The 12,988-nt window shown below is 42.9% G+C and overlaps 1 protein-coding gene across 1 annotated transcript in view; it reads left to right on the top strand.

The window, feature by feature from the left end:
• The window catches only part of MUC2 (mucin 2, oligomeric mucus/gel-forming), a 45,125-nt gene that overhangs the window by 25,346 nt on the left and 6,791 nt on the right, over nt 1-12,988 (top strand). The window contains exons 31-43 of the mRNA XM_015629545.1: nt 69-236; nt 980-1,606; nt 2,270-2,476; nt 3,380-3,517; nt 4,663-4,848; nt 5,618-5,800; nt 6,584-7,404; nt 8,551-8,725; nt 9,278-9,525; nt 10,671-10,854; nt 10,977-11,181; nt 11,819-11,997; nt 12,622-12,691. Of these exons, the coding sequence (XP_015485031.1) occupies nt 69-236; nt 980-1,606; nt 2,270-2,476; nt 3,380-3,517; nt 4,663-4,848; nt 5,618-5,800; nt 6,584-7,404; nt 8,551-8,725; nt 9,278-9,525; nt 10,671-10,854; nt 10,977-11,181; nt 11,819-11,997; nt 12,622-12,691 (3,391 nt within the window). The remainder of the gene's footprint in view (nt 1-68; nt 237-979; nt 1,607-2,269; nt 2,477-3,379; nt 3,518-4,662; nt 4,849-5,617; nt 5,801-6,583; nt 7,405-8,550; nt 8,726-9,277; nt 9,526-10,670; nt 10,855-10,976; nt 11,182-11,818; nt 11,998-12,621; nt 12,692-12,988) is intronic.

Genomic DNA, 12,988 nt, shown 5'->3' with positions numbered 1-12,988 from the left:
TTCACATGGCATCCCACTCATGCATTTGTGCCTTTGTTTGTTTTCTCTCTCCCTGCTGTTTCTAACAGGCACACCGAGCACAGCATCCCCTACATCGGAATTGCCAACCACTTCCACGTCGCCACAGCCTCCCAGCACCACTACCACCACCACCCCTACAACCACCACCACCACCACCACCACCACCACCAGCAGACCACCGACAACAACAACACCTGTTACACCAACTACTGTCTGTACGTTCCAAAACCAAATAATTCCCTCCAAAAGCCCTGTGTCTCCCACTGGAGTGCCAACAAATAATTCTCTGGCTCTGTTGTCATTTCTGGCCTAGCTGCAGGAGTAGGAAAGGTCCATGAGCACCTCCATTTGTGGCTCTGGATGGGGTCAGAGATGGCTGTAAATTCTGGGCCTTTTGACAGACACAAGCTCTGGGTAGCTGGATTCTACCAGCGTTCCTGTTGGTGCTTGTCTCCAGCTATCTGTGAGCTGCTGGGAAGCAGTTGTGGCTTTGTCAGCAGTGTGTGTCGTGTGCCTGCTTTCCCTGTGGTTGGGTGCCTTCCCAATGGTTGGTTTCTCCATGAGATATTGAGATGGTGTGCATGGCCCAAGAAGCTGAGAGAGTGGCAGGACTATTTGTTTAGCCCTGCTCTGCCTCCTGTGTGGGTCTCATATGAGTGGCTTTTTTACACAAGATTTCCTACAGAGCAATGTGACCCAGCTGTGGGGGGCGCACACCGAACTCATCAGTGCCTGTGTCCTGATCTGGGCCTGGAGTGGGTTGTAGGGCCAAGAAGGAGAGGCCTGGCCATAACGCTGAGCTTTCCTGTGGCCAGTGTTGGCTGAGTGCAGTAGCAGCCTGAGGGGCACCACTGAGTGCAGGGGATGCCCAGAGCACCACCGGTGTGTGAGCTGGTGCCCCGCATTGTTGTCTCTGTCCTGTCTGTTTCTAATTGTTTGTCTTCTTGTCACCTCGCAGCCTGTGACTGCATCTGGTCTGACTGGATTGATGTGACTTACCCAGACGGTTCCAACAAGGACAGTGGTGACTACGAAACCTTTGAGAACATTTGGAAGAACTACCCCTCCTGGGAGTGTGCCAAAGTTGAGAATATTTCATGCCGAGCAGAGAAATTCCCTAACACACCCATTGCAGATTTAGGGCAGAAAGTGCAATGTGATGTTGACGTAGGGCTCATCTGTAACAATAAAGATCAGCAGATAGGAGGTATAGTACCGATGCCAGTCTGCCTCAACTACGAGATCAGTGTCTGCTGCACCCCGAACAGACCAGAGTGTCTTTCACCTCCAAGCACCACGAGCACCACAACTTCCACAGCTTCAACCACAACGAGCAGTGTGTCCACTCCAATATCAACAACCACTCCAACGACAACAACAGAGAAGACTCCCACCACTACCACCCCTACCACCACCCCAACAACCACCACTACTACCACCAGCACCACCACCACGCTGCCCCCCAGCACCACCCCCAGCCCTCCGAGCACAACAACAACGGTTCCTGTCTCAACAACACCCATGTCAACTACTTCAAGCACATCCATGCCCACACCAACATACACCACCACCACACCAACTCCAGGTATTTCTCTGATCTGTGCTGTCATGTGTTTCCTTGCTGTGGGAAATTGAAGGTTCTGGGCACCTCCATTTGTGCCTTTCAATGGGATCTGAGCTTGTGTGCTGATTGCAGTGTATCTCTTGAAATGGCTTTTACCAAAAGGTTGCCCTTGGGCTAGTTGTTCCAGAAGGAGCAAGGATACAGGGGACTATGTTTTCCTCTCCTGTGGAGACATTGCTCATCTTGCTACTGTGCATACATCCTTCCCTGACGAGACATTCCCATCTTAGCTCTTGCTTCATGAGTTAGTGTGCTGTTCAGGTAAAAAGGCAGAGATGGGAAACCTCAAAACTCATCTATCTCAGTAGATGAAAAGCCTTACTCCTCGTCCTGTCTTCCCTGTTGATAGATCTCTCTGGTTTGGTGAGAAGCACTTTCCAGACTATCCCCAGTAGCTTCACTAGGCAAGGAGGGCTGTGACCTCGCATGTGCATGACTTTTAAGGATTCTGCTTTCTGGGGCCAGAAAGGAAGGGCTGGTGCTAGGAACCTTTGCTGTGCTAGGGGTGGGCTGATCTATGTCTGTATCAGCTGCCTGATGTGCAGCTTCTGTTGAGTTCACATTGGGTCCCACTGATACCTTTGTGCCTTTGTCTGTTTTCTCTGTCCTTGCTGTTTCTAACAGGCACACCTCCATCCACACCGAGGACAGTACCCACTCCATCAGAATTGCCAAGCACTCCCGCCCCACCAGAGACTACCGCCACCACCACCACCACCAGCACTTCTCCAACCACAACCACAACTGTTACTGGATCACCAACACCCACCTCAACTACTTCAAGCACATCCTCTGCGATACCAACATATACCACCTCCACACCAACTCCAGGTACTTCTAAGTTTTGTAGTCTCATATGTTATTTGCCTTTGGAAGTACTGAGGGTCTGTGAACATCTTTTTTGTTTCTGTATGGCATCAAGAATGGCTTAATTTCTGGACAGTCCCTGAAACAGCCTTTTCCCACAGCTGACTCTTCAGCTTGGTTTTAGAAGACCCAAAGACTTAGTAGCTTTTGCTACTGTTGGACTTTGTGTTTCAACTGGCCAGAGTGGCATCACTGGGCACATTGAGTGTAATGGAGTGGGGCTTGACTTTGTGACTCTTGCATTTCAAACTATCTTTAGGCACAGATGTGTAGACTTTCTTCCTTCTCTCCTGCTCCTTTGCTATGTCTTCCATGCTTTTGGAAACAGTTTCACTCTGCAGACTGTGACTTTCTGTGAACAGTGGTCTTTGCCTGACAAGGTTCACTAATACTCTGGGAATTCCTGGTATCAGAAAACCATATGCCAATCAGCCAGGAACATATTTCTGTGCTTGCTTTCTTCCCTGATCATAGCTTCCCTTCTCAGCTCTTACCCCAGGATTTACTGAGGTGTTATAGCTAATGAGGCAGAGATAGAAAGCTCCAGCATGATCAAAAGCATTGCTTCTTCTTATCTCTTACCTATTGGTAGGTCTTTTTGATTTTGTGAGAAGCACCTTCCAACACTATCCCCAGTCTCTTTATTAGGAGAGGAGGGCCATGACCCTCTGCATGCCAAATTTCAAGGAGTTTGCTTTCTGGGGCCAGAAAGGAAGTGCTCGTGCTAGGGATCTTTGCTGTGCTACGGGTGGCCTGACCTCTCTAGGCCTGCGGCAGCTGCCTCATGTGCAGCTTCTGTTCAGTTCCTATTGAGTCCCACTGATGCCTTTGTGTCTTTGTTTTCTGTGTCCTTGCTGTTTCTAACAGGCACACCTCCATCCACACTGAGCACACCAAAATCAACAACCACTCCCTCACCACCAGTGACTTCCACCACCACCACCAGCCCTCCGAGCACAACAACCACTGTTACTGGATCAACAACAACCATCTCAACTCCTGAAAGTATGTTCCCAATGCTAGTAATTCACATAAAAAGTACTCTGCCTCTAACCACGAAACCAACAAAAAATTCTTTGGTTCTTTCATAATTTTTGGTCTTTCCATGGGAGTAATGAAAGTCTGTGAGTACATCCATTTGTGGTTCTGTGTGGGCTCAAGGATGTGTGTAACTATTGGGCATTCCAGGAAATGAGTTGTGCCCAAAATTCATTTGGCCTGTTTCAAAAGTGATGAAGATTCAGGGGTCCTGGGAAGCAGGTCTTGTCTTTCTTGATGCAACAGTGTTCTGAGGAGGTATTTCATCTTGCTATGCAGCTAAGACAGATACTGATCTGATGGAAGCATCTAAGACAGACGTTGAACTGATGGAAAATGTTGCCTGTTTTTTTTTCAGCTGTTGGACCATGTCCTTCAGCTGGGCAGAATATAGCCATAGAACCCATGATGTGCAGTTGGACAATGACTTTGCTTTTGGCACTGACATTTCAGGCACTGTTTTAGGCACAGCTGTATACAGTTTTTTCCCTCTCTCCTCCTTCTTGGCTGTATCTGTGCTAATGCTTGTCAGTGGTTATAGATGTAGGAAGGAAGGATTCACCTGCCATGCTTTTGGCTACATACTACCTCTTATTGGTGAACTGTGGTCTTTGGCTTACGAGATCCACTAGTATTCTGTCCTGTCCTTTATAAGGATGATATTGGAAAAATCACATGACGGACAGGCAGAAACATGTTCTGGTGCATGATCCATTCCTGGACTACAGATTTCTCTCAGCTCTTACTCCATGAATTAGTGGTGTGTTTAATTAATAAGGCAGAGATAGAAAGCCCCAGCCAGATCCAAAGCATTACTCCTCCTCATCTCTTCCATACTGGTAGGTCTCTCTAACTTTATGAAAAGCACCTTCCAGCACCATCTCCAATCTCATCACTAGGAAAGGAGGCCCATGACCCTCTCTGTACATAGATGTCAGATGTCCCTTTCTGCGCTGAGAATGGGAAGGCTGGTGCTAGGGACCATTGCTGTTCTAAGCTGACCTCTCTAGCTCTGTGCCACCTGCCTCATGCACAGCTGCTGTTCAGTTAACATTGAGTCCCACTCATGCATTTGTGCCTTTGTCTATTTTCTCTGTCCCTACTGTTTCAAGCAGTCCCACCTTCATCCACACCAAGCACACCAAAATCGACAACCACTCCCTCGCCACCAAAGACTCCTGTCACCACCAGTCCTCTGAGCACAACCACAACTGTTACTGGATCACCAACACCCACCTCAACTACTTCAAGCACATCCTCACCAACACCAACATACACCACCACCACACCAACTCCAGGTAATTCTCTGGCCTGTGCTGTTTTTTGTTACCTTCCCGTGGTTGCTCTCAAAGTACTTGAGCATCTCAAATTGTGCCTCTAAGTGGGATCAGGGATGGGTGTAACTGCAGAGGGATGGGTGTAACTGCAGAGCGTCCCTGGAGCAGTCTTTACTTAAAACTTGCCTTTCAACTGGCTGTTTAAGAAGGAACAAGGTTTTGGGGTTCTGGAGAAAAGGTCTTGGCTTCTCTGACAGAATACCTTACAAGGAGAAATTTCACGCTGCTGCCTAGCTTACAGAGATCTCGAACTGATGGGAAATCTTGCCTTTTTTGCTCCTTGACCTCATCCCTCAGCTGGCCAGAACATATGCACTGGACATATGTGCAATTGTGGTGTGGCTTTGGTTTTTTTTGGTACTGGCATTTTAGGCACTGATTTGACATAACTGTGTAGATCTTCCTCCGTCTTTCCTGTTCCTTTGCCCTGTCAGTGCTAATGCTTGTCAGCTGTTATAGATGTAGAAGGATGAATGTACTTTAGGGAATAGTTTCACTCTGCAGACTGTGACTTTCTGTGAACTGTGGTCTTTGGCTGACATGTGCCTAAGTGCATGGATTTCAAATATTGTGCTTTTTGTGGCCAGAAAAGAAGGGCTGGTGCCACGTAGGCTGACCTCTCTAGCTCTGTACCAGCTGCTTCATGTGCAGCTTCTGTTCAGTTCCTATTGAGTCCCACTGATGCCTTTGTGCCTTTGTCCGTTTTCTCCATCTCTGCTGTTTCTAACAGGCACACCTCCATCCACACTGAGCACATCAAAATCAACAACCATTCCTTTGCCGCCAGAGACTCGCACCACCACCACCAGCCCTCCGAGCACAACCACCACTCTTCCTGGATACCCATCTACCATCTCAACTCCTGAAATTATTACCACCAAAACTCCAACGGCTCCACCCACAGAAGCAATAAGTAATTCCCAGGATTTCATGTCCTTTGCTGGTTTTAGAAAGCGGGGTTAATTGGGAGCTTAAAATGTGTTTTAGTTTCTGTACTCTGCACTAATGTAGTTGATTATATTTCAAAAACATTCCAGCTAACCTTTCAGCAGCAATGTCATATCCCCTACTGTCCCAGTTCATCTGCCTCTTGTAACGGAGATGAAGTATGTGAAGTAGTTTGCCTGTCCTCACCCAAACATGAATTCATTTTTGTTGAAGGACTGTCCTTGTGGGCTTCCTGAGCAGAACCAGTGTCTATTAATTCCTCTAGCATTATTACTGCACCCTTATTAGGTACACAGTGCTTCCCTCTCTACCATATGTCACTTCTGCTAAAAAAACACATATAGATGGCTCTGAGGCTGGCCTGTGAGAAGCAGCATAGGGAATAATGGTCTTTCCATACAATATAATATGACAGCAATACAGTATTAATCAGAGTTCATTGATCTACTTAGTGGATTTCCCTGGATCTAGGACTGCTGAACTCCTCTCAGCAATATAAAGTTTTAGCACTGCAGAAGATGTTCCCTCTGACACTGATTGTTAAAATGTTTATATCGATGTGTCCTATGCAATGTTAATAATCCCTCAGTGATGCAAAAACCACTAATAAACAATTTCTGCTTTATTTCTATCTAAAGACCCTATGCTTAGGCTTGTTGAGCTACATATGCTTAGTAGAAAATGAGATGACATTAGGAAGAAAATGCAATTTCCCTACTTAAAATACTGTATTCTCTCTGTCTTAAAGAGACACCAGAGATACCAACAGAGACAAGCACTCCAGTTACTCCTTCAGCTACCCCACTGCCAACAACAAGAACAACAGAAATAAGTACGCCTACTGCAAGCACCACTAGTCAACAGTCAACATCACCAGTGTCAACAAGCCCAGTGACAGCTACCACCTCTGGAGTCACTGAAACAACAGAATCAACCACCAAGACAACCACTGCAGGCCCCACACCCTCAAGGTCCACCAGCACCACACCAGTAACAGAAACACATGTTTATGAGACCACTACCACCAGGACCCCAAGCCCTCCAACAGGATCATCTCCCACCACTTCCAGCCCTGGCACCACCACAACCTCGGGACCAAGCAGCCCTACAGGAACACTACCAATATCAACAACTCCATTCACTCGAACAGGATCAACCACCAAGATAACCACTTCAGGCCCCACACCGTCAGTGTCCACTCCCTCCACCACCACAGTAGGAACAGAAACAAGTACCCCATGGACAACCTCTGCAACTGTTACTACTCCAACAACATCAACCCACCTTGTGTCAACCACCACCTCTGGTACTACTCCAACAGAAAGCTTTACCACCACTTCAGGAACCACCTCTAGTACTTTTACCACAGTCAACGCAACCACCACCTCCACCACCCTTCCCCCTGGCTCAACTACTACATCTGGGCCTACTGCAACATCAACTGCAGTCACCACTTCAAGAAGTTCTACACACAGTGTAACTCCTCCAGTTAATGGCTCAAGTACAACTACAGGTCTAATACCAACAACTAAAAAAACTTGTACTATTTTCCCTAATGAATCTTATGAGGTGAGTAGATTCCATGCTTTCATTGTGCTTTGGATGGAGAGTAGACACATAGCTTCAATGTTAGTAACCTAGAGTAGGCATTAATCTGGATAGGAAAGGTAGCATCAGTCTGTTCTGTTTGTTTAGTTTTCTTGGACATCAGGAGGACTTCTAATGATATTTGATTTACAGTTTATATATTGCTATTGGAGGATAATTTTTAGAAAGCTTTCTGCAAGGAACTAGATCACAGTTCTGTGTTTATTGTAGGATAGCTCTGATGAAGAGGAAACCAAGAGCTAAATGGTGCTAAGCTATCTTTTCTATTTCTGCTTTTGAATAAGTCCAAAGTGGGTAAAAGTTGCTTCTGTGTTTACACAGCCCAACAAAAATCCACAGGGCTGAATTTGTCTGAGTTTGGAATGAATCATACTTGTTCACAGACTGGTTTCAGGAGAGGACTGTGAAACAGATCACTGCATTCAAATGCTTGTGAAATTTGACTCAGACTTTTTTTTTTCTTTTTTTTGAATCCTCCACCTCTGACACAGACAAGTTAGTGTCTTGTGCATTTCTAAAGTCTCCTCAGAGTTTAGATGCCTACCAACTTGCTCAGTAGATCTGCAGGAATAAAAAATTATACATGGATGAAAAACTGGTAGAAGAAGAAAAAACCTCATGCAATCACAATGCATGCACATAATCACCTTGGACATTTTTCTCTGAACTATTTGCATTCACTGTAGCTTTAGCTATTAATCTGTTCTAGGCATTCAAGTGAATTAAATATATTAGCCATTCATATTGATCAGTGTCTTTCACTGTTCTTTAGAGAGGGTGTTAAGGTGATGAGATTAGATGAAACATCTCACTTCTTAGATAGCTGAAACTAGAAAAGGCAATTCCCATTTTGGTTTACTGACTTGACTTTTGTAAGTGAAAATGCTTTTCACTTAGCAGCTCTCAGTTGTTTTATCTTGCAGACCAAGATAGTGCTGACTGATGCACTTCCATCCTATTTTCAGATTTCTGGTGGGGGAAATCTTATCAATAGACATGTAGCTTTTTAGAAAACTGAAGAAGATATTCAGGCATAACTATTGTCAGTCTCACTGCTTCCTAAGGTTTGTCTCCATCTCCTCCCTCCCCCTCTCTTTTCAAACACAGCAAGGTGAGTCATGGTGGCTCTGTAACTGCACTAAGGCAATATGTATAGAAGACAACATTGTCCAGGTGATTCCAGTAATCTGCAATCCACCTCCAAAACCAACGTGTACCAATGGACTGTCTCCTGTGCCAGTCATTGATGAGGATGGATGCTGTTGGCACTGGGAGTGTGATTGTAAGTATATATTTTGTTGAATATTTAATCTCCTGAGGGAACAATACTATTGTCAAGACCAACAATATTTATCAGGGACCAAGTATCGTGCAAGGCTGTGATTCGGGTGATGGGTAGAGTGCTCTGTTGATTCTTTTTATCTAAATGAGAGATTTGCTTAAGTTGCCATTATTACTACGTAACTGTTGTGATAGTAGAGTAAATTGGTCTCCCAAAGCAGGATTTAAATGTCTAGATGCAGACATCGATAGGCTAGATGCCTATATATATATATATGTTACTTGTTCAGACCATTGGTAAAGATATATCTATGTTACAATTAATCCTATTCTCAGCTGTCTGTCATTAATGTTAGATGAACTGTGCATTGAAAGTGCCTGTTTTTTATGATGACTTCTAGCTAATGAGCTCATGCATTGACATGTTCACTTTATTAAAATTAAAACATCCAAAGTTCACAGAGGTGTTTCCCACATCTACAGATTTCGCTTGTAGTCTGATATGATTTTGTATGTTGCCATAAGAGCCTAACTTAGCTGTATGTTTTTTTAGGCTACTGCACTGGCTGGGGAGATCCACATTACATGACTTTTGATGGATTGTACTACAGCTATCAAGGGAATTGTACATATGTCCTTGTGGAAGAGATCAATAAGAAAGTCGACAACTTTGGTGTCTACATTGATAACTATCATTGTGATGCACGGGATGTAGTGTCCTGTCCTCGAACACTCATCGTGAGACACGAGACTCAGGAAGTGAGGCTAACAACAGCACAACCAAATACTCTACAAGTAGAGGTACTAAAGAATGATAACATTGATTTCTTGATTCAGATATTAATACTGCATCAACAGGATAATGATATTAACAAGGTCTGGGGAAAAAAATTCTTCTGTGTTTTAGATTCAGTAACAGTTTAGATTATAAAACTGGAGTGCTTCAAAGGACTTCAAAGGACCACTTCACAGCATTTTTTTACTCTGAATGCCGGGGGGAAAAATTCTACAACTCTTGTCTTTTTAATCTCAAATCTTTGCAGGTCTCTCGTAAATACACAAGTGTGCACAAATTGCTAAGAGTTAAGGATATAAAATAATTATAGCATTAACAATTAGCATTAATCTAATGAAGGAAAACAATGTGGAATGGGATGAGATAATGTAAGGTAGACATAACAATAAAGTGCTGACCTGAAGCATTTTTTTAAAAGTACCATTAATAGCTTTGAGTTGTGTCACCTTTTTAATTTTTCAGAATAGGGCAGCTATATGTTTATTCCATTGAAAAATGTGATATCAGAGTTTTTAGGCTTCAAAATTAGTGAGAAGTGTTTGGGGCTTTTTGTAGCTTTTTACCGTTTGGTTTATTTTTGTACATTACTGTGAGAATATTGCAAGTTGGGTTGCAACATATTGTTGAAAATTTACAATATTTAGACCTCTTTTTTTCTCTAAAGCAAAGAAATCTCCAATTGCTGAGTGAAAGTAGTAGTGTTAGTTTCACAGGTATACCATGGCTAGGGTATTTGAATAAGTAATACAGTTTTAGTCTTATTTCTGTTATTTAATTTTCCTATAAGCATGTACCTTTTATGCCAAGAAACCTAAAACTTCATACCATATGAATTTAGGAGAATTTTATATTCCACTTTCAGGAGGACTCCTTGATGCCATAGTCGCTCTAGTAATTCTGTTGAGTGTTAAGATTTAGCTGGTTTAAACCTTGAATTTATAGCCTCATTTGTCGGAGGTTGATGGGCTTTTTGTGGTTCAGAGAAGAAAAGTTTGACTTTCCAGTAAGTAAAGGAACACAGGAACATTTGTTACAAATTAAAAGGATATTATTTACCTTTACATTCTCTCTGCAAAACAAAGGAACAGTCAATTGTTTTGAAAAGTCAAACTAAATTTATGCCTCTTTTCTGTTTTCCTTTATTTATTAGGTGACAGTAAACAACCAGCTTGTGGCTTTGCCTTATAAGAAGTTTGGTGTAAGCATCTATGAGTCAGGCATAAATCGTGTTGTGGAAATTCCTGAGCTGAAAATGAATGTGACCTACAATGGCTTGTCCTTTTCTATCAGAATGCCCTACAGCCTGTTTGGCAACAACACCCAGGGACAGTGTGGTAAGGCTTACTCTTCCAATTTTTGCACTCTCAGAAAACCACAATGACAGTCCTGCTGCAAAGATGAATGGAATTTCCTAACAAATCTGTGAGTGAATTATTTTTCCACTTACCACCCTTAGGTACTTGCAATAACAACACGGCAGATGACTGCATGCTGCCAAATGGAAACATTGCAGCAAACTGTGAAACCATGGCAGATCACTGGCAAGTTGTTGATCCATCCAAACCACAGTGCTCTCCAGGCCTAGTTCCTACAGGTTCACCCGGCACAACACCAATACAGCCTTGCAAAGAATCTTCCATCTGTGAGCTTCTTTTGGGAAGGTAACATTCCTCTTGCTTTTACAAGCCTTTGGTCTTTGATTCAAATGGAACTTTTAGGATTAATTTACCAATGGAAAGTGTTTCTAACTATTGCTCCATTTCTTGTATCTTTATGGTTTGCTTCTACTCCTTTCACTTTTTCTGGGTTTTATTTTTTGCTGACAGTTTCTTTCAGCCCCCTGGCTGTCACATTAACCTTTGTTGATGTTCCCATATTCTTCTACACTCTCTATCCTCCCTTGTCCCATGTTCTTTCCATTTCCCACTTTTACTTAGTAAAAATCAGAGTCTGACTGAAAAGAAAGATCTTAATTTTTAGAACACCATGTCAGAACTGAAAATGAAAAAAAAAATCAAAATCACTTTAAAGAGATAGCACATGGTTGCACCCAATAATATACAGCTCCTGGACTCAAAACATTGCTGTCTAAGTGTTTTGTAGGTGAGTGAAGACTATTTATATATTGGAATGTTACTATCTGGATAAGTGCTCTCAGCACAATTCTCTCATCAACAGTCTGCATCCACATCTCCTTAATCTCCCACATCCACTGTTGCCACATCATAACATGTTAAGCACATTGAAACATATATGGATCATTCAGTAACTAATAATGATAAATATTTCTGTTTCTAGTGTGTTCGAGCCATGCCATGCATTTGTCCAACCTGAAAAGTACTATGCAGCCTGTGTTTTTGATAGCTGTGTACTTCCCAACCTAGACCTGGAATGCTCAAGTCTGCAGATCTATGCTGCCACCTGTGCCGATCAAGGCATGTGCATTGACTGGAGAAAACACACCAATGGTGTATGCTGTAAGTATGTGGTTAGTCATCTTGAATTAGTAAGGAAGATTATGTGGAACTGTTTCAGCAGTAATGTCATCTGCTTTCTGAGTAATGAAGGCACCAATAAATCACAGCAGCTGCTCTCTTTAAATAATTTTGCAGGTAACATTTTTAACAATGGAAATAATGAATGGGCCTGCAAAAATATACATGTATTGGCTGTGCCAGAAACATCTGTATCAGTACATACTTTTTTGTATGCAGGCAGTTCTATGCTTGGCAGGCATCAGCAGATCACTCTCTATTTTGTGACATGTACAAGGGTTTTAATCTGTAGTAAGAGCTCAAAGGGAAGGAAGACATTCCCCTTTGAGAACTGAAAAAGAGACTGAAATTATGGGAAAAAAAATTGTAATCAAGACGTATCACCTTAGTGTAAAGTACAGTACTATATCTCTGTCACTAAATTGCACGAAATTATTCCTTTTAGAGATATGAGTCTATCTGGGATTTTTTCCTTTTTGCTTCTCAAGATTGTCATGGATACATAGGAAAATGAGTAAACAGTGTTTAAGTTCTTGGCAAAAGGTCACATGGCTTTTATATGATATAGTTACTGAGCTGTTCCTCCTTTTTGTTCTTCCATTCCAGCTCACGAATGTCCGCCAGGTAAAGAATACAGAGCATGTGGTCCTATTAAAGAGATGACCTGCAAATCAAGGTAAAAAATTCCTTCGCAGTTAGTTATAGCTTGTACAACTATTCAGTCATATCTAATGCACAGGTGAAAAATCATCCTCCTCTCACATCTTAAACTGACTGTCAAATTTATTAGCACTGTTCTGCTGACCCTAAATGTGGGTGCCTGAACTGTTTCTGTTGTTTGACTATATCAAACACAAGACACCGACAACCTCCAATCAAAAATGTGCAGATTATTTGCTACTGTATTTCCAGTGAAAGGTTATTTGGCATAATCCTCCTGTATGTGCCTACAACATTAATGGTGTTCCTCTGT

Source organism: Parus major, chromosome 5 (assembly GCF_001522545.3).
Source record: "Parus major isolate Abel chromosome 5, Parus_major1.1, whole genome shotgun sequence".
Lineage (NCBI taxonomy): Eukaryota > Metazoa > Chordata > Aves > Passeriformes > Paridae > Parus > Parus major.
The sequence above is the reverse complement of the archived record's forward strand: the minus strand, read 5'-3'. Positions and strand labels throughout refer to the sequence as shown.